This window comes from Sceloporus occidentalis, unplaced genomic scaffold (genome assembly GCF_023333645.1).
Source record: "Sceloporus occidentalis isolate IW3139 unplaced genomic scaffold, rSceOcc1.0.p SCAF_2, whole genome shotgun sequence".
NCBI classification, from domain to species: domain Eukaryota; kingdom Metazoa; phylum Chordata; class Lepidosauria; order Squamata; family Phrynosomatidae; genus Sceloporus; species Sceloporus occidentalis.
The window spans coordinates 29,949,404-29,975,231 of NW_028316982.1; the positions used below are offsets into that span (position 1 = coordinate 29,949,404).

At 39.0% G+C, this 25,828-nt stretch overlaps 1 protein-coding gene across 10 annotated transcripts in view; it reads left to right on the forward strand.

Annotated features, from left to right (window-relative positions):
• Positions 1-25,828, forward strand: part of PLCH1 (phospholipase C eta 1) — a 155,365-nt gene that overhangs the window by 95,177 nt on the left and 34,360 nt on the right. For all 10 annotated transcript variants that reach the window (XM_089508998.1, XM_089509002.1, XM_089508999.1 and 7 more), the window contains 6 exons: positions 639-732; positions 4,007-4,210; positions 7,642-7,762; positions 10,482-10,653; positions 21,305-21,412; positions 23,944-24,105. In XM_089508998.1, the coding sequence (XP_089365124.1) occupies positions 639-732; positions 4,007-4,210; positions 7,642-7,762; positions 10,482-10,653; positions 21,305-21,412; positions 23,944-24,105 (861 nt within the window). The remainder of the gene's footprint in view (positions 1-638; positions 733-4,006; positions 4,211-7,641; positions 7,763-10,481; positions 10,654-21,304; positions 21,413-23,943; positions 24,106-25,828) is intronic.

Here is a 25,828-nt window from a genome sequence, read left to right on the forward strand (position 1 = left end):
CCTCTGATCCTCATAGATGAACCTATTGTTGAACTCATGGTACCATCAGCCCTAGCCATTCTGGTGAATGATGAGGTGTGATGGATGTAGTAGTTTGTCAACATGTGGAAGTGTAAATTTACAGCGCGTTATAAATAAAATAAAGGTTAATAAGTGTGAAGACTCTTCTCAGAGACTCAGAGCCAAATTCAATTCCATATTGCATTTTTCTTCTTGCTTTTGTGGTGGTATACCACCCAAAGCAGCATGTGGTGATTTCTAATGCTGCTGAAAGAAAAGGGGGGAAAAGTGCCCCTAAGAAACCTGGAACTAATAATATTGGAATTTGAGCTATTATCAGATGTCCAAATAGCTGTTATGTGGGTGGATACAGATTCATTTCTAATTACCAATTTTCTGAAATAGTTGGAGTGCTTATCCAAAAAAAAATTCACCAAAATCAAAAACCTTGACAAATATACACACGAATCCCCATCTCTCTGAAAGGTCATTGGAGAATAGTTTTACTGACATGGTTGGCTGCACACAGAATGTGACCATGGGATTTTCAATGAAATGCTGGGGCCTGAAGTAGATTTTGATATGTTGGTCACATATATTGAAGGATCAGAAATGTATCAACCTTGTCTTTGGCACAGATGAGTAATGTGACGACAGAATATTGTCTGGACATCATGAGGAAATTTGAAGTTTCAGAAGAAAACAAGAGACAAAATGTTTTGGGCATAGAAGGTAAGACCTTTCAGATTCTCCTTTACTTTCAGTTTACTTAGCTATCAATTTATATTGCCACCATATAGAAGTGATTTTAGTAGCTTTTTCTTTGGCCAAGCTTAATATGTGAAAGAATGAGGTATGAGATCAACCAGTCTGCATTTTAACTGATGGGGGAAAACATTTGACAATATGGATAAGACAGTAATGTACAGTACACTGATATCTGTAAGAGGGTGTTGTTGTTTTTTTGGGTCCATTTAACTTTATTCTTGGCCCTGTTGACATTACAGATATAATCAAGACCAACAAAAAATAAAAACAGAGCAATTATGAAAGCCAGTTATAGTATTTAAGATGAATAAAAACATTATAGGTAAAAGCAATTATATAGTTCAAGCATAATATTAAAAAAACAGATTTGAAAAAACCAGCCTCCACTAGATGGAGAGTCGAACTTTTGTTTATTGAATGTTTGATTTTTGGTTTTGCCTTGGACTCAATTTCTGCAGCGTTGAAGAATTTTCTTTCTTTCAATCCCAGCTCTCCAACTTTTTAAAAGAAATTACAGTGATTGAGCAGATTCCTGTGATATTTTACAGTAAAAGTTGCAAACTACAAATACTATTCAGTATCATAATGTATAATGGCAAATAGCCATATTGGTAGTTACACTTATATTGTTTTAGAAGCATGTTTTGGCTTTGTTAAAACTAGAATCACATGAACAGCCATTCTTCATTTTTCTAACAACAAATGTTGCAGTCTCCTCTTGCCAGATCTCTAATCCTTGCTGTAAGACTTATATTGTCAAACCTTACCATGTGGTTTTTTTGGGGGGTTTCGGGCTATATGGCCATTATTCTAGAAGAGTTTCTTCCTGTGGCTGGCAAAGATGCCAGCCACAGATGCTGGAGAAACGTCAGAAAGAAACTCTTCTAAAACATGGCCACATAGCCCAAAAAACCCACAAAAGTCTATGGATGTCGGCCATGAAAGCCTTTGACTTCACTTACCATGTGGATTTGAAAACTACAGTGGTCCTTTGGTATCTGCTGGGTTTCATTCCAGGACCCCTCGTGGATACTCAAATCCATGGATGCTCAAGTCTCATTATATACAGTGAGGTAGTAAAATGGTATCCCTTAAATAAAATGGCAAAATCAAGGTTTGCTTTTTGGAATTTAGATATTTAAAACTATGGATAGTTTAATTCATGGATAAAAAAATCCATGGATATGGAGGGCCAACTGTATAGGTTTTTAGATATAACTCTCAGAATCTCTTAGGCAGTTTGGCCAGTAACCCAAAAAAGTAATTTTTTTCCAGGCTCTGACATCTCTAGAATTGTACTCACAATCTATTATGAGGAACCATTACCATATAAAAGTGTTGCCACCCTGAGGCTGTAGCATCAATCAGTCCTAAAACTAGCAAAATTTGGATTAAGGTTAGGAGGCAATACCAAGTATTTTGACCCTCTTTGGTGGTACTATTCCTTATGAAGAGGTCAGTTTATGACTAATCTCTGTTCCTGTATGCTCTGTCTGATGGCACCAGGGATATTTTGGTGGGGAAAGCAGTGTTCTCCCATATAAGATGCAGTGCAGTTATTCATATGGAATGGGAACTGCTTCCTTCCATCACCCTTATAGGGAGCAAGACATCTTTGTTCCTTTTGACCAGGCCTAGACCAAGCTAATTTACTATTTGAAATGGAGTAGTAGATAGCACCTCTTCTTGCTCAGGTCAGCATGCATATTGACCAAGAGCCTGACAAATTGTTTTGGTGTGGCAGAAACAAAATCCCACAAGCATCTATCCCCTTTTCTGACAGTAGAAATACAATAATAGCAATCTAAACTGTTTTGTGGTCTTTCATAACACCTTATATTTGCTGCCTGAGGTGGCCCCCTTATTCTCATTTAGGGTAAGGCAGCCTCTGCTTTTTCACTGTAATATTTGGTACAGTGATTTAATCATCCATTTCCCCAAGGTCTGTGCATATGCAGAAGCAGACTTCCATCTGTGTATCTCCCATCTGGATGGAAAATTGCTCATATGTAAGTAAGTGCTGTACGTACAGTTGACCTCCCCAGTTCAAAGCCAGGGACTACAAAACTAAAATCCTGCTAATCTGTTGTTTAGGGCAGCACCTGATTTCTGTCCTTCCTTACCATTTTTTTTTTAAAAAGTCATATGGACACAGCTTTGGCCTAAAAGATCTGAGCACAAATTGTATGTAGAACTCAAATGTGTCTGGTGGTATCTGGATGGAAAGAAATAGTTTTCTGCCTTAGATATTAAGGGTGAAAAGTATTATTTCAGAAATGTTGTTGAATTATTTCTGATAGCAATGATGATAGCAGAATTATTTTGTCACTACAACTGCAACAAGAGCAGTGTTGCCTAAACCACCCTAACATAATCGGTACATAATCTGGGGTCCATGCAGGAGTGATTTAAAAATCAAACAAACACACACACACAGATCCTTCCTTCTTCATTGCCATGAGGAAAAAGACAGTAAAAAATGATCTTAATAAATATGTTTTGGAGACCATCTTAATCCTACATTGCTAGTTGTTTATTACTGAGGCATATTTTTATTGTTCCACTTGAATCTTTCTCTTTTTCTATCATTGTTACTTTAGTAAAATATGTTCTTAATGACTCCACTTATCTAGTGCCATTCTGTCTGGTCTTTGTTTCAGTAAGGAAATCTTGCTACTTAATGTGTATTGGTAGTCAGCTATGTGCATTAGTTACATACACCATGGATTGGACCTTACATTCCCGATGAGAGAAATTATAGTTTGGCATTATGTGGCAAATGACCCAATGTGAATAATTTTTGCAAAAGGGTTTATTTGTGTTTCTTCACTTCCCTTTTTGCTTTTATCACCTTCTGCCTCAACTTTCCTGATCCTGATGCCTTCCAGATGTGTTGGACTACAACTCCCATTTTCCATAGCCAGCATAGTAACATATTTAGATTCATGCAAGGGGAATTGTAATCCAGTTCATCTGAAGAGCATAAGGTTAGGGTATGCTGTCCTATTTCACTATTTTAATTAAGACCAGGAACAATCTGGATTGAAAACATTGCTCTCATGTCGATCAGTTTTATGTTGCTGTTTTTAAAATGGGTATATGCAGCCATTGATTCAGCGTGTCAGCGCTCATTGGGATTAGCAGTTGGATATAGCTTACAGTTATTGCTTATTCATGAAAAAGGCTTAATTTGGGGGTCAGGACACTTTTGTACTCAAGCTTATCTATTTTTCTAAAGGCTTTACAAACTTTATGCGTAGTCCTGCCTGTGATGTGTTCAACCCATTACACAGTGAAGTACACCAAGATATGGATCAACCCCTGTGCAATTATTACATTGCCTCCTCCCACAACACATACCTAACTGGAGACCAACTTCTCTCTCAGTCTAAAGTTGAGATGTATGCCCGAGTACTACAAGATGGCTGTCGATGTCTTGAAGGTATCCTTTTTTATTATATGTATTATATTATTATATGGTATGTTGTTTGTGTTGAAAACAAAAGTTAATTTCTCCCAATGAGACCTCCTCATGTGTTGCGTGTGGAATGTTTAATGTAACTTTCTCTCTAGCAAACGTTTTTAAAACTATGGCCTGTTAACAGACTGCCAAAATAAAGCTGCTTCGGGTCTCTTTGGAGGTATGGTATTTAAATGATGCATGGGTCCTAAGAGTCCGGAGGTCGCACCAAAGCCACACTCCATTCCTAAGCACTGGAGTGCAGCTTTGGTGCAGCTTCCGGATTCTTAGGGTGCATGCATCATTTAAACAGCATACCTCCAAAGAGACCCGAAGCAGCTTTATTTTGGCAGTCTGTAACAGGCCTCAGTTGATATTATTGTCCTTGTTATTGTTATTTTTATTGCACATTTGATTAGATGCCTTGTAATAAGGAACAGCAACAGGAGAAAAGGGGAATGGGATTACAACCTGAAAATGATGCTTATTTCATAAACATGTTTCAGCACACTTTTAAAAAAAAAAAAGGGGGGGGGACTGTGTGGAAGCTGGTGCATGCAGTTATTATAGGAAGTGCTCAACTACATATCTAGAATTTTAGATTTCTATAGGTTGCATTTGCAAAGTTGTAATACAGCAGATCAGTCAGTCATTCAAGCCTTTATTAAAGTTAGCAAACCATAAGGCTGCTCCTCCTCCTCCTCCTTCTTCTTGTAGGTACAGATTTATAGGTACAGATGAGCCACTTGCTCAGAATATCCTAACTAAAATTGATTTTGGAATCCATTAATGTCCATCTAATAAATTCAGATAGCACACCAGAAAGATAAACTAATCATATCAAACAATTTAAATCAATATCCAATCAGATGAAATGGACCAGGCACTTGAAAATTCTGAATAACTATTTTGATTAGCAACTGAAGAAAAATACTTGTCATGCATTGGACCAAATTAGATGTGATGGTCAAGTGTCATCAGCAATGGCATCAGTTTTTTTTTTTTTTTTAAATAATCAATGCAGGTACTTCCACAACAGTGCTATGCGGCAGTTAAAAAGGCCAATGCAATTTTAGGCTGCATCAATAAAAGTATAGTGTCTAGATCAAGAGAAGTAATAGTGCCACTGTATTCTGCACTGGTCAGGCCCCACCTGGAATACTGTGTCCAGTTCTAGGCACCACAATTCAAAAAGGACATTGAGAAACTGTAGCGTATCCAAAGGAGGGCGACTAAAATGGTGAAAGGTCTGGAAACCTTGCCCTACGAGGAACGACTTAGGGAGCTGGGGATGTTTAGCCTGGAGAAGAGAAGGTTAAGAGGTGATATGATAGCCCTGTTTAAATATTTGAAAAGATGTCATATTGAGGAGGGAGCAAGCTTGTTTTCTGCTGCTCCAGAGAACAGGACCCGGAACAATGGATGCAAGCTGCAGGAAAAGAGATTCCACCTCAACATTAGGAGTAGGGTTGCCATAGCTGAGGACCTCCAAACCGGGACAAATGTAGGTCAAGGTTTAAAAATGTAGGACCTTTTTAAATTTCCTACCTAGGAATTTTTTTTAAAAAAAAAGTCCTACATTTTAAAATCTTGTCCTCCTTCTCCTTCCCAGCTTGGGAGGAAGCCTCGGCCTGCTCCCAGGCCGGGAAGGAGTGTGGGGGCCGCCTGTCATTGCGCGATCGCCGCGATAGCAAGCAGCCTCCTCCTCCTCCTCCCCGGCCTCGCGGAGGCCTTGGAGGACCCCGCGGCCGGAGCTCCAACCGCGGAGCCTTCCAAGGCCCCTCTGGGGCTTGGGAGAGGCTGCCTCCCAGGCCCCAGAGAGGCCTTGGAAGGCTCTGCGATTGCGGAGCCGCCTCCAGGGCCTGTCTGGGGGGGAATCCCGGGGGTGGGGCCAAACCGGGGTGAGACCGTGAGGACCCGCCCCAAACCGGGAATGTCCTGCCCCTAGGTGGGATATGGCAAGCCTAATTAGGAGGAACTTCCTGACAGTAAGGGCTGTTCGACAGTGGGACAAACTCCCTCGGAGTGTAGTGGGGTCTCCTTCTTTGGGGGTCTTTAAGCAGAGGCTGGATGGCCATCTGTTGGGTATGCTTTGATTGGGATTTCCTGCATGGCAGGGGGTTGGACTGGATGGCCCTTGCGGTCTCTTCCAACTCTACGATTCTATGATTCTATGATTTTCAGTATTTGTGATGGGGAATTTGGAACTTTTTCTTCACCCTCAGGTTCCCACCATTCTAGTTTAGTCCACAGACTTTGTATTCCATCAATCTAAAAAATACAGAATCAAATCTTCTCATCATTCACTCACACTGACCATAGCATGTGCCACCCAGTCTGTCCAGAATATGGGCATAGTCAAAACTACACGTCTAAAGAAACAGGTGATTTGAATATGAACAGTGAAGGTTACAGAATGTGATTCCAGATTGATCTTATGCAAATGCTGCTGTACAAATGAAGCATTTTCATTCAGTGCATTGGGCACACCTTTTTACATATTCTGTGTAACTGAATGAGGAAGCTCCATATAGATACAGAAGCATTGTGTACTTAATCAGGTCCATTTAAAACAGGAGTTCTGTTCTGTTGAGAGCTGTGCTCCCATAGCAGTCATCTGTTGGGGTCACATGCACAGACAGAAGCCATAAGGAGGTAGGGCCAGAACTTGAGTGGGGTGGGGTAGCTTTTTCTCTCTTTATTTCTAGCATCCTCTTCTCTTTTTTTAGACACCACTTTGTCTTCCTCCCCTCTTTCTCTGTGACCAGCAGGCTTCTGGAAGAAGGATCACTCTAATAGCTTGCAATGCATTTTTGAAATTAGGCAGAGGATCACAAGTTGACCTCCCTTTCATTAAGGGATTGGCTAATTGGGACCATGTAGAAGTCCCAGGAGCATGGGCTAATTACATGAGAGGTGAAGAGGGCCATGACTAATTATCAACAGCTACTTTGGCCTTGAAGGGCAAGCCTTCTTAAGGGGCATGAAGGGAGTGGCTGACTGTTTTGGAGTGTTTTTGTATTATTCATTTCTGCACTGGTGTGTGTATGGCCCTGTTAACACATTCATCCCCAAATCATCTCTAGCTGAGTAAAGTGCTAGTTAGTGTTCTTACTCAAACATCTGTCATAGTTTTCTTGCCAGGAATACTCTTGCTAATTATGCTTGATGATAATAATAGCAGAACAGTCAGCTTTAATTATTTGCCAGCATGAGTTTGTTAGACTGGGGAGGATGTGATGTGATGCAGGCAATAAGAGAATGTCTATTTGCTGAGCAGGATTTGCATGTACCGGAGTATATTGTGTTCTTGGAACATCTCTCCCATGACCATCACGTCCCTTCCACCAAAAAAAGATAATCTGTTCCATGGAAGATTATTTGTGTAATATTTAACTTTCCTGTTTTATTAGTTGACTGCTGGGATGGTCCAGATGGGGAACCAGTTGTTCATCATGGTTATACCCTTACTTCCAAAATACTTTTTAAGGATGTAGTAGAAGTGATCAACAAAAATGGATTTGTTAAAAATGAGTAAGTATAACAAAAACTGGACTGTAACGTTACATGTATATTAATGTGGTATGGACAGTTGCTAAAACAGAAGATCATGTAGATCTTTTCCCACTATCATAGCTTGGAAACATTATATTTTGGATTGCATCTCCCAGAATCCCCAGCCAATATGTCCTTGACTGTGCTGCCCAGGGGCCTCTGGGACTTACAGTTGAAAAAGTAATATTTTGGAGCTTTGTAGACTGTTTGCTTTATTAGATTACTTTTTAAAATAATGATATACCCAGTTTCGTTTCTTGCACTGTTAACAGATTAATTTTGTGCTATAGCCAATTCTGTCCTGTTGATAGAATCCCAACTTCTGGTTACTTCTCCTGTGTTTCAGGGTTTCCCTATTTTTACTGCTAAGTACATTCCATTGTGTTCAACAAGATTTACTTCCAATTAAGTGTCTTTAAGCTAGTAACCATAGGATAGAATCAAGAAGAAGTGAGGCAACTTGTATATTGCTGAGATCCATTCTATACAATTTATGTTCAAGCATGCATATGTTCAAGAGCTTATGGCATTAATCGTAAATTTAAATGGGCCTATGTTTTCTCTGTTCTACTTTCAGTCCAGAAAGTCAGTAGCAATAATAACTAGCTAGTAGAAAACAGGACTTCCCTGGTCTCTTAACCAGCTGCCTCCTTTAACCTCATGGCTTCCCCTACAGGAGGGGCAACCAACACTGCATTTTATATCTCCACACTGTGTGAATTGGTGGGTTTTCTCCTTTGCTTTCCCTTATGACGGCACAGTATAAAAGCCAGGGAACAGTAGGGATATGGAATTAATCATGATCTGTAGTATATTTGAGCATTATAATTGAATGCAGACATGTCCCTGCTCAACTCCAAAATGCCTATCCTGAAATGGAGAGGCATATGAAGAAAACATCACTTTGTTTCCCCTGTGTAGACAATTACACAGATCTTTTTCTACCCAGATCCCATCTGATCTTGGAAATTCATCAGGGTCAACCTTAATTAGAATATGGATGAGAGACTGCCAATGAATACTGGGCACTGTAGGTATATTTCAGAAGAAGGAAATCTTATGTAATTCATGAAGTTACCATAAGTCAGCAGGAACAACTCAAAGGCCCCTACACACATACACAAGCAGATTGGGATAGAGAGAATCATGGAATCATAGAATCGTAGAGTTGGAAGAGACCACAAGGGCCATCCAGTCCAACCCCCTGCCATGCAGGAAATCCCAATCAAAGCATACCCAACAGATGGCCATCCAGCCTCTGCTTAAAGACCCCCAAAGAAGGAGACCCCACTACACTCCGAGGGAGTTTGTCCCACTGTCGAACAGCCCTTACTGTCAGGAAGTTCCTCCTAATGTTGAGGTGGAATCTCTTTTCCTGCAGCTTGCATCCATTGCTCCTGGTCCTGTTCTCTGGAGCTACAGAAAAAAAGCTTGCTCCCTCCTCAATATGATATCCCTTCAAATATTTAAACAGGGCTATCATATCACCTCTTAACCTTCTTTTTTCCAGGCTAAACATCCCCAGCTCCCTAAGTCGTCCTCATAGGACATGGTTTCCAGACCCTTCACCATTTTAGTTGCCCTCCTTTGGACACGCTCCAATTTCTCAATGTCCTTTTTGAATTGTGGTGCCCAGAACTGGACACAATATTCCAGGTGGGGCCTGACCAAAGCAGAATATAGTGGCACTGTTACTTCTCTTGAACTAGACACTATACTTTTATTGATGCAGCCTAAAATTGCATTGGCCTTTTTAGCTGCTGCATCACACTATTGACTCATGTTCAACTTGTAGTCTACTTGGACTCCTAGATCCCTTTCACATGTAGTTTCATTCAGCCAGGTGTCCCCCATTGTATATCTGTGCATATCATTTTTCTGCCCAAAGAGCAGTACTTTACATTTCTCCATGTTGAATTTCATTTTGTTAGTTTTGGCCCAGCTTTCTAGTCTCTTCAGGTCATTTTGAATTTTGATCCTGTCCTCTGGAGTATTAGCTACTCCTCCTAATTTGGTGTCATCTGCAAATTTGATGAGTATGCCCCCAGTTCTGTCATCCAAGTCATTGATGAAGATGCTGAACAGCACTGGGCCCAGGACAGAGCCCTGTGGGACCCCACTAGTCACTTCTCTCCAGGATGAAAAAGAGGCATTGTTGAGCACCCTTTGGTTGCCCTTCTCATCTAGGTTCCATCTGAGATGATGGCTTTGTTATACAGAATTATGTATACAGACACTATCTGCCACTTGGATCTTGTATCAATGCTGTGAACAGGACAACATATTTCACCACCATAACTTAGCATCTATGACAACTTCTTTGCCTACTGGTAGAAAGGGCCTGGTTGACCCCAGTAGAAGATCAATGGTTTTTAATAAGGGAGATAAAGGCAAAGCTTGGAGCTAAATTCCATTATTCTCTTCCATTTCCCATTATTCAGTGGATTATTAAGAAATATGTTCCAATGATCCAATATCTTGGTTTCTTACCTACCATTGAGGCCAATCCACAGGAGGAAGTGAAATTCTTGATGGAAACTCTTCAAAAATGAAAGTGATCATTAAAGAATGAACTTAAAAAGTTATAAAATCAACGCACACAAGCATTTTGCTTTGCCATATAGAAGGTTAGATGTTTGCCAAAACAAATTATTGAGAACTTGGAGGATTTTCCTATTTTTCTTCTTTTCTTTTTTAGGTTCCCAATTATACTGTCTATTGAAAATCACTGCAGTATTCAACAGCAAAAGAAAATTGCTCAGTACCTCAAGGAGATTTTCAGTGACAAGCTGGATTTGACTTCTGCGAACACTGGGGATTCCAAACAACTTCCAAGTCCTGAGAGTTTGAAAGGCAAAATCCTTGTAAAAGTAAATGTCTATTTGGTTATGTTCCAAATGGTTGCTTTTACTGTAACCCTTTCCTTATTTTCATGTTGTTTTCTGAGATGAGATTTGTCTCCCCATGGCTCAGCTGAAGTGTCAAATGCATTGTCAAATCTGTAACAATAGAATCCTGGAATGTTCAAAGTTGCAGAACGATCTTTGAAGTCAGACAACATGTCCTGTGCTGCATCAGACTGTTGGTCCATTTATATTAAAGGTGGAAATCAATTGCTCCTTGGGCTACATGCAACTCTTCCAGAGCTTTATGTGATTCCCAAGTCCTTGAACGCCCACTAAATTTTAAGGAACAAATGCCAATACGAAGTAAATTGCTGCTTCTATAAGTTTCCCCAAGAGGTGATGCACCATATATACTCGACTATAATTCGACCTCCTGTATAAGTCGAGGGAAAGTTTTGGGGCCAAAATTATGGATTTTGAAATGACCCATGGATAAGTCAAGGGTAAAACTTAGCAGCATGTAACAAAAGACGCAAAGGATGAAGCAAAAGAAAACGATGCTAAAGAGCTTACAATTTTTTTAACAAATGTAATTCTTTGTGTTCACCTTAAAGGCTGGATGGTTGAGATAGTAGGTTGATGCTTTTTTTAGTTGCTCTGAGAAAGGATTAGCCTCTCACATTTCACCAGGGGATAGTTCCTTTTTTTTTTGATAAAAATATAGTACTTATATTGACCAGTGGTTAAGCCAACCCAGGTTTTTTGGGTCAGTTTTTGACTAAATTTTCTAGACTTATACATGAGTATAAGTAAAAACATCCTCCAACCTCCCTCCCCTGCCTCTAGATAATGAGGATGTTACTTCTGGTTGTGATTTTTAGCCAAAAAAGCCTGTATCAGGAATGAAAACTTGCTCTTGGAATTGCTGTATGTAGATTTACCCAGTGTGACCTGTTGTTGCTTGTTGCTGTTGTTGTTGTTGTATGTCTTCAAGTCTTTTCCAACTTATGGCAACCCTATGGTGACTCTGTCATGAGGTTTGCTTGGCAAGCTTTGTTCAGAGGCAGTTTGCCATTGCCTTCCACTGAGACTGAGAACAAGTAACTTGCCCAAGATCACCCAGTGGGTTTCATTGCCGAGCTGGGAATTGAACTCTGTTCTCCAGAGTTGTAGTCCAACACTTAAACTACTACACCACTCTGACTAGGCATTGAATCAGCAGCTTTTGGCATGCACTCTACCCATGAGCTCCAGCCTCTCCTCTGTTTTTGGAATCTTACAGCTACAGTATAGCTGGCAGAGCCTCTATTTTAGCAATGGAGAGACTATTATTATGGTCTTTTTCCCTGCAGGAACAGCTTATACCATTAGGATGTTGCTCCTAATATTTAGCTAAAATCTCTTTCTTTGCGGTCCTGCCCTCTGGATCATTAGTTGGTTGCCCTTTACCATGTGATAGTTTTTCAGATATTTCAGAACCACCACTGTGTCTCCCCTTCATCCTTTCTTCTCCAGGTCAGTACATGAACTTGTCTCAGAGGCAGTTAGAATATCGTGAGATCGCCAGTGCATCACTCCCTCCTCTTGACATGATTAATATTTTTGTTCAGATTTTTAAAAAAATATTTTTCAGATTCCATTCCACAACAAAGGACAATTCATCTTTCTACTATTTGGACTATAGTAGAGGATTCAGTTGCACATAAGATAAATTCAGAATAGTTTGTCCCTGAATATATATTTTCCTTAGTCACTTTGTGTAAATAATAATAATAATAATAATAACAATAATAATAATTTATTTCTAGCCCGCCCAATCACGAAGAATCTGGGCGGGTTACAACAGTAAAATACATCAAGTTACAATAGCGTTAAAAAAATCAAACCCTAGACCTACCCCCCCATTCCCAGTACTAAAACAGAATTAAACAGTAATAGTATAAAAACATTAAAGACATTAAACAAAAAAAATAGGCAGAAAGATAGGCGGGGAAGAATAGACAGATGAGGGGACAAATATCTCTATATCTGGGGAGGGTAACTAAGTTGGAAAGGCCTGCCGGAAGAGATCCATCCTAAGTGCTTTCTTAAAAGCTGTCAGAGTGGAAATGTGATGGATCTCCTCCGGCAGGTCGTTCCATAGTTTTGGAGCAGTAATAGAAAAGGCCCTCTGGGAGACTGATGTTAGCCTAGATTTTTTTGGCTGTAGTAGATTTCATCCAGAGGACCTTAGTGTGTGGGGGGGACAATAGGGAAGAAGGCATTCCCTCAAGTACTCTGGGCCCAAGCCATGTAGGGCTTTAAAGGTAATCACCAACACCTTGTACTTTGCCCGGAAACTAATAGGCAGCCAGTGCAGGGACTTCAAGACCGGTGTTATATGGTCATTCCTAGAAGTTCCCATAATCAATCTGGCTGCCATATTTTGTACCAACTGTATCATGTATCATGACCTATATGGATGATGAAGTTACGGATGGAAAGAAATTGCACCAGGGTTGGCAGTCATAACAAAAATAGCATTTTGGTACCTTTTAAGACTTGTTGCAAGAAAATGCATTTACACATTTGTGTGAAAGACGTTTCAAAGAAGTAAAATGCACAGAGAACAATGTAAGTAGTTTAAAAGGTGAATAGTTGCAATGCATATGACAGGAAATAATTATTGGAACATGTTTCATCCAGTGGGGAAAAGTAAATCAGTTAAATTGCACAAATGTTGGACACATTAGGAAAAAGTACATTTAAAAGTGTATGAAAGCTGTAAGAGAAGTAAGTCTTACAACTCAATATAAAACTGTGGAGAGAAGATGCAGATGGGATTTAAAGAAACATAATGAAAATGAAACTGAGATCTTTCATCTCTAGCTGAAATAAATATGTATGCATTTGTCACATATCTTGGGCCATGTGTGGCATTTTGGCTTATCTGGTAGGAGAGTAACAACGAAAGCTTCACAATCTCTCACAAATGGCCAGCAAACTTAATGACAAAGCAAACAACAGGCAGAGCAAACTAGCCTCCCCTCCTCACAAAGGAGCTCTCTTGCAGTCTACTTTTCACAGACTAGAGTAATAATAATAATATAATATATAATAATAATAATAAATTTTTATTTATATACCGCCCTGTGGCGAACCAATCCGGGCGGTTTACAACATTAAAATAACATACAGCATAAAAACAATATATTTCCCTCCCCCCTTAAAAAGTTATTAAACTACACATCTAATTTAAAACCACAATAACTAGTTAAAATAACAATAAATTAAACAAAATAATACCAACCAACAAACCACTGCAACTTCAGTTCTAAAAAAAAGAAAAGGAGGCTTTGGAGACATTACTGAGGAGGGGGAGAGCCTGAGATCCTGAGGCCGGGATATTTCAGTCTGGGAAGGCCTGCCTGAAGAGATCCATCTTGACAGCCTTTTTGAAGCTGTCCAAAGATGTTAATTGACGGATCTCGTCCGGCAGGTCGTTCCAGAGCCTGGGGGCAACAGCAGAAAAAGCCCTCCGAGAGGTCGCCACAAGCCTCGATTTTTGAGGCTGCAACAAGTTCCACCCAGAGGACCGGAGGGCGCGGGGAGGATTGTATGGGAAGAGGCAGTCTCTGAGATAGCTTGGACCCAAGCCATTTAGGGCTTTAAAGGTAAAGTCTCTTTATGGCTTGAAAGGTCCGCCCTGAAAACATACTGCCTGTTGCTGCTGCTTGTTTTCTTTTGATAGAAAAGAATAATGTGCCATTTGAGTACTTAAAATTTTCCTTAGAGTATGCCACCTAGATCAGGGACTCATTAACATTAGAACATGATGGAATAAGGGAGTGGGATGGAATGCTCTCTACTCTTTTACTTGTCTCATAATCTCTGAGTTTGAATTGGCTTGACTTGGTGCATTTTTATTTCCTCCCTATTCTGTTTTGAATAAGAAGTACTGCAGGGATGATCAGATGATAACAAGCCACACAGGGAGAACATCCTCCATTCTTATTGGCTTTTGGTACTAATCAAAATTAGGTGTGGAGGGTGAGCATGCTTTGGAACATGCACATTTAATTTCCTGATCTTCAATCTTAGTCAAAGCCTTTATTAATAACATGGGACCCAATAATACAGTTGATCTGCTCATGCAAGGGAGATGGCCTTCTGAGAATCTCTAGCAAGTCAGTCTTGCAAACTGCTTTTAGTAGTGACCATGAATTACTTGTTTAAGGGAAACAAACAAATAAATGCAAGATACATTCAGGAAGTAACTTGTCACTTTTTTATACAGCAGTCTTGCCATCAGCCACTATCTTAAACAAACACGTTCTGTAGTGCAGATGATGGATATGGGTATGATAACCCAAAATTAACATTTGAAAGTTTTGTTCTGAATCTGACTTCATGGTCTTGAGCAAATCAATCTGGCCTGTTTAAAAAAATGCATAGCTAGACTGATTATTTGTTGCCTTTTCCTTGCCACATGCATACATACATATAGCCCTTCTATGCTACTCAGTAACCCAGGTTCTGTAGGTAGTTTATATCAAAAATTAAAATACAATAAGAAAGTTTGTAATCTCTGATAGTCTGAACTTGAGAAGTTTCCGTATATACTCAATTATAAATCAATCTCATGAATAATTCAAGGGCAGGTTTTGAGACCAGAATTTTGGGTTTAGATATGTATTATGGATAAGTTGAGAGTAAAACTTAGGGGTATATAACAAAGGGTGCAAAGGATGAAGCAATGGAAAGCAGTGCCAGAAAACATATAAAATTCCAGCAGGTATAAGTGTTTGTGCTCACATTAAAGGCTTCATGGGAATATTAAAGGGAATGTGAGTGCTTCCAGAACAGATAACACTCTTGCCTTTCACCAGGGGATGGTTCCTTTTAAAATAAAAATTAAAGTACAGTACAGTACTTACACTGACCCGTGGATAAGTCAACTCAGGTTTTTGCAGTAAATTTTTGACTAAAATTTCTAGATTTATACATGAGTATAAACAGTACATTTTACACTGCAGCGCCTAGATTCCCCCTGACTAGTAGGCTATGGGCAATAATAACTGGGTGATTCTATTAAGTGTCTAAATGATAGCTTCTCCATGATCTAGTGTTCTCTGAGAATTATTCACTGAATGTCACCAGACAAGATCAGAAAAGGGCATCCTATAACTTCATGGTCCAACAGATAGGTATACACAAGAGAAGATGATTCTTGCCCTAAGCAGTCATCTGGTCCAAAACTCTTTGGGGATTTATTTTAAAGATTTAAAATCAGAGCTTTTTTATTAGGCCCAAAACCATACTGCAGGTGACTGCAAATGACAAAGCAGCGACATATGATGAAATATCTTGTTCACAGCCTTGCAATTCTAAGTTGGATTAGCTGAATTTTCCAGAGATTTTAAAGATATCCCTATGTACAGCATGTTATAATTGCCCAGTGCTGGGGGTAACTAATTTTGTCCTGTGCCTGCACTAACTATTAATTGGATCATTCAGCTCCAACAAAGAGAGATGCAGTAGAAGAGAGGTTGCCATGCACACAAGTAACTGGTCTCAGTTGCCAATCAAACTTACAACAAATGAAACATTCAGAGGTGCTTAGGAGTCCTGGTGGCGCAGTGGTTAAATGCCTGTACTGCAGCCACTCACTCAAAACCATACGGTTACGAATTCAATACCAGCGAAAGGACTCAACCTTGACTCAAGCTTGCATCCTTCCAAGGTCGGTAAAATGAGTACCCAGATTGTTGGGGGCAATTAGGTAACAGTTATAAACCACTTAGAGACTGCTAGTTCGGTATGAAGTGGTATAAAAATGAAACTGTTTGTTTTTGTTTTGTTTAGGATAAGACTTTTTTTTGACATCAGGTCATTCTTGTTATCATGCTCTTTTAAAAGGTAACAATTTCAGGCATATTCCTTTAGTTTTTAATTCAGAATTAATGTTATCTTTGCTGGATAGTTTGTTCAGATAAGGAAACAGGACTTCACATGTAATGAAAGCCAGGTTTGGAAAAATTATGTTTTTCTACCTCCAGATTTTGGGTATTAAAAGTAACATTGGCAAGCTTTTCTTGTGATCTTGGGCAAATCAGTCTGTCCTGTTTCAAAACGTCGTGTGAACTCTGTGGGACAATGAATGGGATTATGTGGAAATTTTTAGCTGTAACTGCAAAAAAACACACAACCCCTATCTAGTATATAGTAAGAGACCCAGTGCATAATGAGAGACCTATTGAGTTTAGCATTCCACCCTCATAGCAGCCAGTCAAATGCTAATGGGAAGCCCACAGGCAACACATGAATGCAAGAACATCCTCCCAGTCATATCCTCCTAGAACTGTAATTCAGAGATATGCTACCTTTGATATTGATGGTAATTGCATAGCCATTATGACTGTATGTCTACCAGGATCAAGCTGCCTACATCTGTGAAGCTGAAGGCTTTCATGTCTGGCATCCATAGTTTTTTGTGGGTTTTGGGGGCTATGAGGCCGTGATCTAAAATAGTTTATTCCTCACGTTTCACCAGCAGCTATGGCTGGCATCTTCTGAGAATGCTGGCATGGAAGAGAGTGAAGTATATATTCTGTTGGTGGAGAGGAAGCGATTTACATGTTAATCTGTGTATTGTTGTTGTTGAATGGTGAGGCCTCAGAGTGTCTATTTAATTAACGATCCATCGTCTGCTGGGAAACCCCTCTCATTCTGGCTGGTTTTCATTTGCAGTTGCTGGGTCTTGATTTTGGTATTTTTCAGGATTGGTAGTCAAATTTGATTACATTATGGGTTTCTTCTTTCCTGTTGAAGTTGTCCAGGTGTTTATGGATTTCAATGGTTTCCCTGTGCATTCTGACCTGATAGTTGTTGGCATGGTCCAGAATTTCAGTGTTTTCAAACAACATTTTGTGCCCAGAATGGTTTATAAAGTGTTCTGTTACTGCTGATTTTTCTGGATGACCCAGTCTGCAGTGTCTCTCGTTTTCCTTGAAGTCTACATAGGGACCACCAAACACAGTGTTCAAACATGAATCAAGGAACATGAGAGACAGTGCTGATTGGGTTTTACAGACAGGACTATTTGAAAACCTGGCCAGGGGGGCTGGGTGGGATAACTCTTAATAACTCAACTCTCCATGAATTTTCCCTGTCAAATAATTTCTTTTCCTGAAAGATTTGTTGTACTTGTTATATAGGCTGTTGGGTCGTGGTATGCAAAATAAAATAAAGTGACTCTGTCATACTGTACTTGAGAAATATGAAGACCCTGGAATTTTAAGCCACAGCTATAGTTTGTTCAGATACATTGTCATCATTGAGTCCTTCAGATGTCCTCAGTACGTGTGGCTTCATCAGCTCCAATGTTCACATAGTAGCAAGTCTGTTATCAAATAACAGATGCCTAAAATTAAATACAGTGGAGTGGAGGAAATGCCATGCTTAACCATGTATTCTCACCTTACATGTAATTATGATCTCAACAGTACAGTACAGTTTAGCTGCTCACGACTCTGTTGAATGTGTATAGGGAAATATGAATGTGTTTGTTACAAATATATGGAAGGAGTGGGGAAAATGATTGGAGGCTAGCATCCAAAATCCATTTTTAAACTGTGCAGATTGGTATTAAGATATACAAGAAGATACCTTACACAGATTGGTGCTACAGTATTAGTTAATTGGCATTGGTCTTTTCAGAGTTGCAAACTGAGAACTCTCTTTGCCCTACCTGAAAATGCCAGGAATTGGACTTGGAACCCACTATATGTAAATCACATTCTCTGGATGAATTACAGCCTTTTCCTATACTTTTGAGTAAACAGGATTACATTATATGTTTTAGTCATGCTTTTAACATTTGCATATTTTATGTAATTTTGTACTGTTTTAGATCATTTTAATCATTTTAAATTTTATTGTTTTTATTGTAATGTTTATTTGTGAGCCATCTCCCTTCTGAGAGAAAGGTGGCATAATTAACAACAACAACAACAACAACAACAACAACAATATATAAAACTACCCCTTATTAAAATGTAATCATAATTAACAACATATCACTTAATTTGTTTTGCATCCTGATATGTGTGTGTGTGTGTGTGCGTGCGCACGCACACATACACCTTCAAATCACCTGTTAATTTATGGCAACCCCATGAATTTCATAGTTTTCTTAGGAAGGAGTATTCAGAAGTGGTTCCTTCCTGTTCCATGCTGATTAGTAGCCAGTCTTTAAAAGTTGAAGGATTCAGAGATGTAATGCTAAACTAAGATTAATCAAAGTAAACAAGGTCCATCTCACCCAGGGTGTTGATTTTTTTGTTTGTTATCTTTGTAATCATCATAATGGAATAGGCAGTCTCTTCCTGGGATCTGGAATCTCCAGTTGAGCACTTAGAATAGCTATCATACCCCCTACCTCACTGAACATCCAAATAATGATACCTTTATGGGGACAACCAAAATGCACATTATACACGCTGCAAGCTTTTGAAGCTCCAGTGTTAAAAACCATCCAGGAGGAAAAAAATTAAAGATGTTAGTCATAGGCCTGCATTTTGCTGTACTCAGATGGTTTGGAGGGAAACCTTCTCCTTCTGGCCATGTCATTACTGGGAGATTTTCAAAGTCCATGAAATTTAACCTCCATTTTCAACACAAAAAAGATTCTTCCTTTGGAATCCCATATGTTTCCATCCTTTGTGAGAATCTCCCAGTAACCGCATGGCCAGAAGGAGGAGATTAAAGCTTGCAAGAAATATCCCTCCATACCATCTGAGAACAAAGACAGCAAAATGCAGGCCTATGACTAACATCTTCATTTTTTTTCGCTCCTGTATGGTTTTGAACACCTTGCCTGATGAAGAAGCCAGTGGAGCTTTGAAAGCTTGCAACATGTATACTGTGCATTTTGGTTCGTCTAATAAAGGTATCATTGGGCCTGAACAGACAGGCCAAAATAAAGCTGCTTCGGTTCACTTTGAAGGTATGCTGTTTAAATGCTGCATGTGTCATAAGAGGCCAGAAGCTGCGCCAAAACCACGCTCCAGTTCTAAGGACTGGAGTGCAGCTTTGGCGCAGCTTCTGGCCTCTTAAGATGTATGTGTCATTTTAACAGCATACCTCCAAAGTGATCTGAAGCAGCTTTATTTTGGCCTGTCTGTATAGGTCCATTGTTTGGATGTTACTGGATTCACTATATGGCTGACACTGCTTCCCCTGGATGTTTTTTTGAAGGGGGCAGTGCGGCTCACCTGTGAGCTTGCTCTGGGGTCCATGGTTGTAGCAGATGGGTATAACCAGAAAGCAATGGGTCATAACTTGAGTACACTGGTCTTTATCTCCATTAGGGGTAGAGGTAGCAAAGGTAAGGATGTTCAGACTTGGTCAATTGATATGAAAGGACACAGAGAGTAAAGTCATTCAAAATGTGTGAGTGTGTGCATATTCCATTTGTCATAGTTAAGTACAAATAACAAGCTCATACCAAAATACTCCCTAAGCACATGAGGTATTACATAAAGTGATTGTATACTACTCTAAGCAGAACCAATGTGTTCCTGTACTTGCAGGTCTTTTCTGACTCATTAGTGTCTATAAGATTTAAAATAATGATTTGCAAGTATGTCAGCAGTCCTTAGTGCATATCAGTCAGAAGCAAGAACATAGGAAACACTGCTCATTTTGTGCATTGAGAGAAATATTCAGGTTTTGACGATGTGAATGCTATACTTATCACCTAGTTCAATATTCACATTTAAAAAGCAACATTTTTAAAAATTATATATTGTGCTTCACATTGAAAATTTAATAAGCCTCTGATTTGAAATCATGTTGGAGAGCTAGATCCAACATCATTCTACACTATATCTTGAGAGATCCTGCTTTGTTCATGTTTTTCATCAATTACTTGAATGAATGAATGAATGAATGAATGAATGAATGAATGAATGAGTAGTGTAGGAATAACAGTTGTATGAATCATCAAGAAGGGACTGTGAATATTTGTATGACTCATGAAGATCAGACTCCAGAAATTTAAAAGTTGTTAGGTTCTTTCTTTCTTGCTTGCTTGCTTTCTTATCTCTTGCAACTAGAGAATTAAGGAGACAATAACACAATTGAACAGCCATAAAGAGTTATGTACAGAAGAAAATAAACATAAGAACTGCAGGGAAAGTAGTGTTTTAGATAGATAGTGTTGTCTAGTCTAGTCTTCTTTCTATCATACTAAATTTATGTGGGAATTAGATTTTGAAATGGAATGCAGCAGAAAAATAATGTTTGGGATTTTTGTTTTTGCCATCAAATTGACTTCAATGTATGACAACCCTTTGAACGAGAGACCTCCAAAATTCCTGACCATCAGCTACCTTGCTGAGTTCTTGCAGCCTCAGGGCCTTGGTTTCCTTGATTGAGTCCATGCACCTGTAATGCAGCCTTCCTCTTTTCCTATTGCCTTATTTTCCTATTGCTTTCTTCTTTTTCTGATGTCTTCTCATGATATATACAAAATATGACAGTCTCACTTTAATCACCTTGGCTTCTAGGGAGATTTCTGTAGCTAAATTTTGATTTGATTTAAATTTCAATTGATTATTTTCAAATGATTATATTATGAAATTCAAATTATTATAGCATTTTAATTTTTTTAATTTTTTTGGCTAAATTCCAGGGCAAAAAGCTCCCATATAGCCTTGGTGCTGATGCTGAAGAAGGAGAAGTCTCTGATGAAGACAGTGCTGATGAAATTGAAGATGACTGCAAGTTAAAACTCTCATATGTAAGTGTGGTTATCTGTTTCCTAAAAGTCTCCTCTCCCGATAGTGCCATAAACCCGCTTTTCCTATAGATCAATAGCAGACCATGTTTGCATATCTCATCTTGGAATCCAGTGCCTGGCTTAAATCATAAAATAATGGCCAGATTCACACTTACCATAACAGTGCGGTGTTTCAATCCTAAGTGTTTTAGATATGGGAGACTCAATCGGTATTAACTTATTTATTTAGAAAATATTGCTAAATTGCTTGTTGTTTTTAAAATGTCCCAAAGTAGTTTACAGTGAAAAACAGCAAGAAGATACAATAAAAGTATACTATGTAGCTAGTCCTTAAGGAATGACTAAATTTCCCCATCAAATTCTATATTTACCATTTCCCCATTCTTTGCCCATTTGCCCAGCTCTTTTGGGCTGCAGGTGTTTATACACTTCACCTCTGACTGAGCAACACTGAAATCAGTGGGACTTGAGAGTAAGCATTAAGTGACTAAACTATCCATACAGATTCCTCCCACCCATCCAAGTATTTACTTCTCTTCTTTTTTTCTAATTCCACTTCAGTTAAGAAACTCACCCCTTAGTGGCAATGTACTTCTGCTGCACTATATTTGTTCAGAGGCAGTCCTGCTTGATTGATTCAAAATATTTCTGTCTGTATGCTTTCATACACAAACATATTATTGATTTTATCATGTTATTTAGCAACAATCTGTTGTAGAACTGGTCACCCTGGAAATTGAGAGTATTTGTTTGAATGCAGACCAACATGTGACTACTTATTTTGGGGTTTTAAGTGTCCACTTTGCTGGAAATGGAGCTCTTATGTTTAGCAATATGTCTGAATAATAAGTGCTCTTTTTTGTTTCCTTCCTAATTTGTGTTGGCTATTGGGACATAACATTTTTCCAGATGGGCTTTGGTAGTGCTCAGTTGCTTTGGATATTACAAGGTCCCATCAGATTTGATTTTGAGAAAGAACAGATGCTCTTGTCAGCCATTTATGAACAGAGGGACCAAACTGTTCCTTCCCGTAAGTCAAATTAATGCTCTCTTAACAGCAGTGGAGGAACTTTTGATATATTTCCATTTGGAGTGGAGTAAGAGACTAAAAGGTCAAAATACATAAACGTATGGCAACCCCACAAATTTCATAAGGGTTTTTAAGGCAAGGAATACTCAGAGGCAATTTTGTGAGTTCCTTTCTCTGAAATATAGCCTACAGCACCTGGTATTTATTGACAGTCTGCGGAGAGATGATTTGGCTTTGGGTGCTTGAAGCACAAAGCAACACAAATATATCTAATCCCCCAAGGAGTTATTTCCGCCCAATGTTCACTCAGTATGAAAATGTTTTCTACACACACACAAAACAAGACTACAGTGCAAAGAACAAAATCTCTTTAACCATTTTCAGAGGTTGAAATAGTTTGTTTTAGACTACAGTTCCCTGAATCTGCTAGTGATAGTGCTGGCTGCAGTATCCTGGTGATTGTAGCACAAAACCTTTTCTGAGTTCTGGTTTTGTGCAGATAGAAGCAAGCATGGTTATATAGACACACCTAGTTACCCATCCTATCCCATCCCACTTTCCTGTGCAAATGCAAAAAAAGAATCCCAGGAGTACTGAACAGGTTTCTAACCTGGAACCCCAGCATGAGTGTTTCCAAATATTACAGGCTAATAGTAACTTTTCATTTCTTCTCATTCATGTATACCAGTCTCCCCAAAACAGGTGCACTCTGTAATCCCCACTGTTCTACACTCAACATGGCTACTGGGCATTCTGTGTTGGGATTATGGGAGATACATCTGCACTGCAGAATTAATGCAGCTTAACACTGCTTTAACTGCCATGGCTCAATGAGATGGAATTCTGGGATTTGTAGTTTTGTGATTCATTAAGCCTTTGTCAGAGAGCTCTGATGCCCACAAACTATAAATTGAGGCATGACAATTAAACTGGTGTCAAATTGCATTAATTCTGCAGTCTGACAGTAGCCACAGCCCAACACATCTGGAAGGCACCAGTCGTGGGTAGACCAATGTACACACACACTTTTTTCAATACAGTGGTTCAGTCCCATGATTCCTAACAGGAAATGGTAATCATTTGAAGCAAAGACAAGGACTTGTGGGTCTTCCCCATTTCACTATAACCAATTTTCTAGCCATGCTGCCATGAGTGAATCCACATTCTCACCTTATTCCCCTGGCATGTCTAGATATGTTTGTGGAATCCTCATGCCTGTATATTTTAGTTGTGTATTAGAGCTTCCATTGACCTTAATCCAAACCATTACCTGAAGTAGATTACAGATTTGTAGGGGAACTGGTTTGAGTCTTTCTTGTTGCTACCTTAGGCAACATAGTGAGTAAAACCCATTCTAAAGGTGCCATTTCTTTAAACCAATCTACTTCAAAAGAAGGGCATTTGAACCTGTAAGGGGATCAGTTTACTTGTGCAGAAATATCTATCCAGCTTTGTTTGCTTTGTAAACAATCCTTTAACAATTTGCATTGATCTATTTCAGAGCAATGGCACAACTGAGCACCAAATGGAATCTTTTATAAAGAAGAAACTTGAATCCTTGTTAAAAGAGTCACAGATCAGAGATAAAGAAGACCCCGACTGCTTCACTGTGAAGGCACTCTTGAAAGCAACACATGAGGGGTTAAATGTTAACTTCAAACAGGTAAGAATTTTCCCACCCACCCCATACTTTTTGTAGTATTGTTGAGATATGACTGACATATATTACAGACTTGCTATGATGAAGACAAAGTGATACTTGGTTTTATGTAAGAAATCTCTTGGAGTAAAATTTGCAGAAAATGCCTTACAAGAATCTTTCCTTAAAAAAAACCCAACACAAATCACCCTACATTCTTCCCCCACAAATATTAAGTGATGCTTTTTTTTAAACATGGGGATAGCAGGTAGAATATGGATTATTCTGATTTTTTGTTTAGATTTTTTGTTCATGGTCACCTCCTCCATCATAGGAATGGTTCTGCAAATGTGTGTTTTTATGTACACACACACACACCTTTAATTAACGAGTCCATTGAGAATATATATCTTTTAAAGAACTAATTATTGTGTCATGCTTTAAAAGACTAGGAGATTTATTTGGAAAATGAACTGTCGTCTTTTTCTTTTTTGAAAAGATATTTTTTAAAAATGCCTTCATTTGTATGTTTTAACAAGGCTAACAATATCCTTAAGGGCTACATAAAGGATATTTTATGAAGGAAAATAGTGTTGGCACCATATCAATCTCCCCACAAATAGGAAGCCACTGCTAAAGTAGACCCATAATGAGACCACCTTCCACTTTTGAAGGAAGAACACCTGCCATAGTTCCTTAATGGATGATCTCAACGAATGGACAAGTTATTTCATGTATGGAAAGAAATGCCTAATCAAAGCTGAAATGTTGTATGCTTGACTTTCTGACTTGCCTCAAGAAACATGGGAGGGTTTCAGTACCAGTAGAAGGCATACACTGAAGACAGAATTAATGTTTCTCATCTCTGTCTAACACCTGTACTTCTTTGTTTGTATATTCAAACAACCTGCAAAATATTATTATTTTTTTGTGAATGCATCTGTCATTTAGACATGTTTGTGCAGAACATGAACCAATCCCTTTTCTTATAAAACTCCTGATTTTGGGGACACAGAACCATTTTGAACATTCCAATGAAAGGGTCTCTGTGGGAAGAGGTGCAACTGACATGCTCTCCCTGTGTTTCTTGGTCTTCTCCTCCAAATATGTACAGGAATCTGCATTTTTCCACAGGGAAGGAGATACCATCCGCAGAGAAATTCCTTAGTGTGTAGAACCTCCATTCTTACCTAGAAATAAATATCTGTGAACTTTGGTTAGAGTTTGTCAAGCTTAGCTGAGCCTAGGGGGAAAAGGGAGGGGGTAACTGAAATCTTTCCTTGTTCTTTACAGAAAGCTAATGGAAAATACATTTTTGCCACAGGTCATGTATTATATAACTGGGAGGACTTTACTGCGAATAGCTGGGAGAATGTATTTCAGTGCCTTTTCAGCTCTATAGAGAGATGAAGAGAGGTGATGTTCTGACAGCAACACTAGATCCTGCCACAGACCATCAAACTGATGGCCCAGGGGACTGATCTTATAGTGAATCTCAAGTGGCCTAGAAAACATTCCACCTGTCTATGTGACTTTGGGATTTTATTTTTATTCTCCATTTGTCTGAAGAGTTTCAAAATTTTAAGGGTTTGATATGTTGGCTTATTTGGGTAGCCTGCTGCTTCTGAGTTCACTCTTCTGTTTACCAGGTAAAAATTTGACATGTAAAAATACCAGGTAAACAGAATATATATAATTTCCAATATAGAACTGTTACATGTCAAAAACATGACCACTGGGGATCACA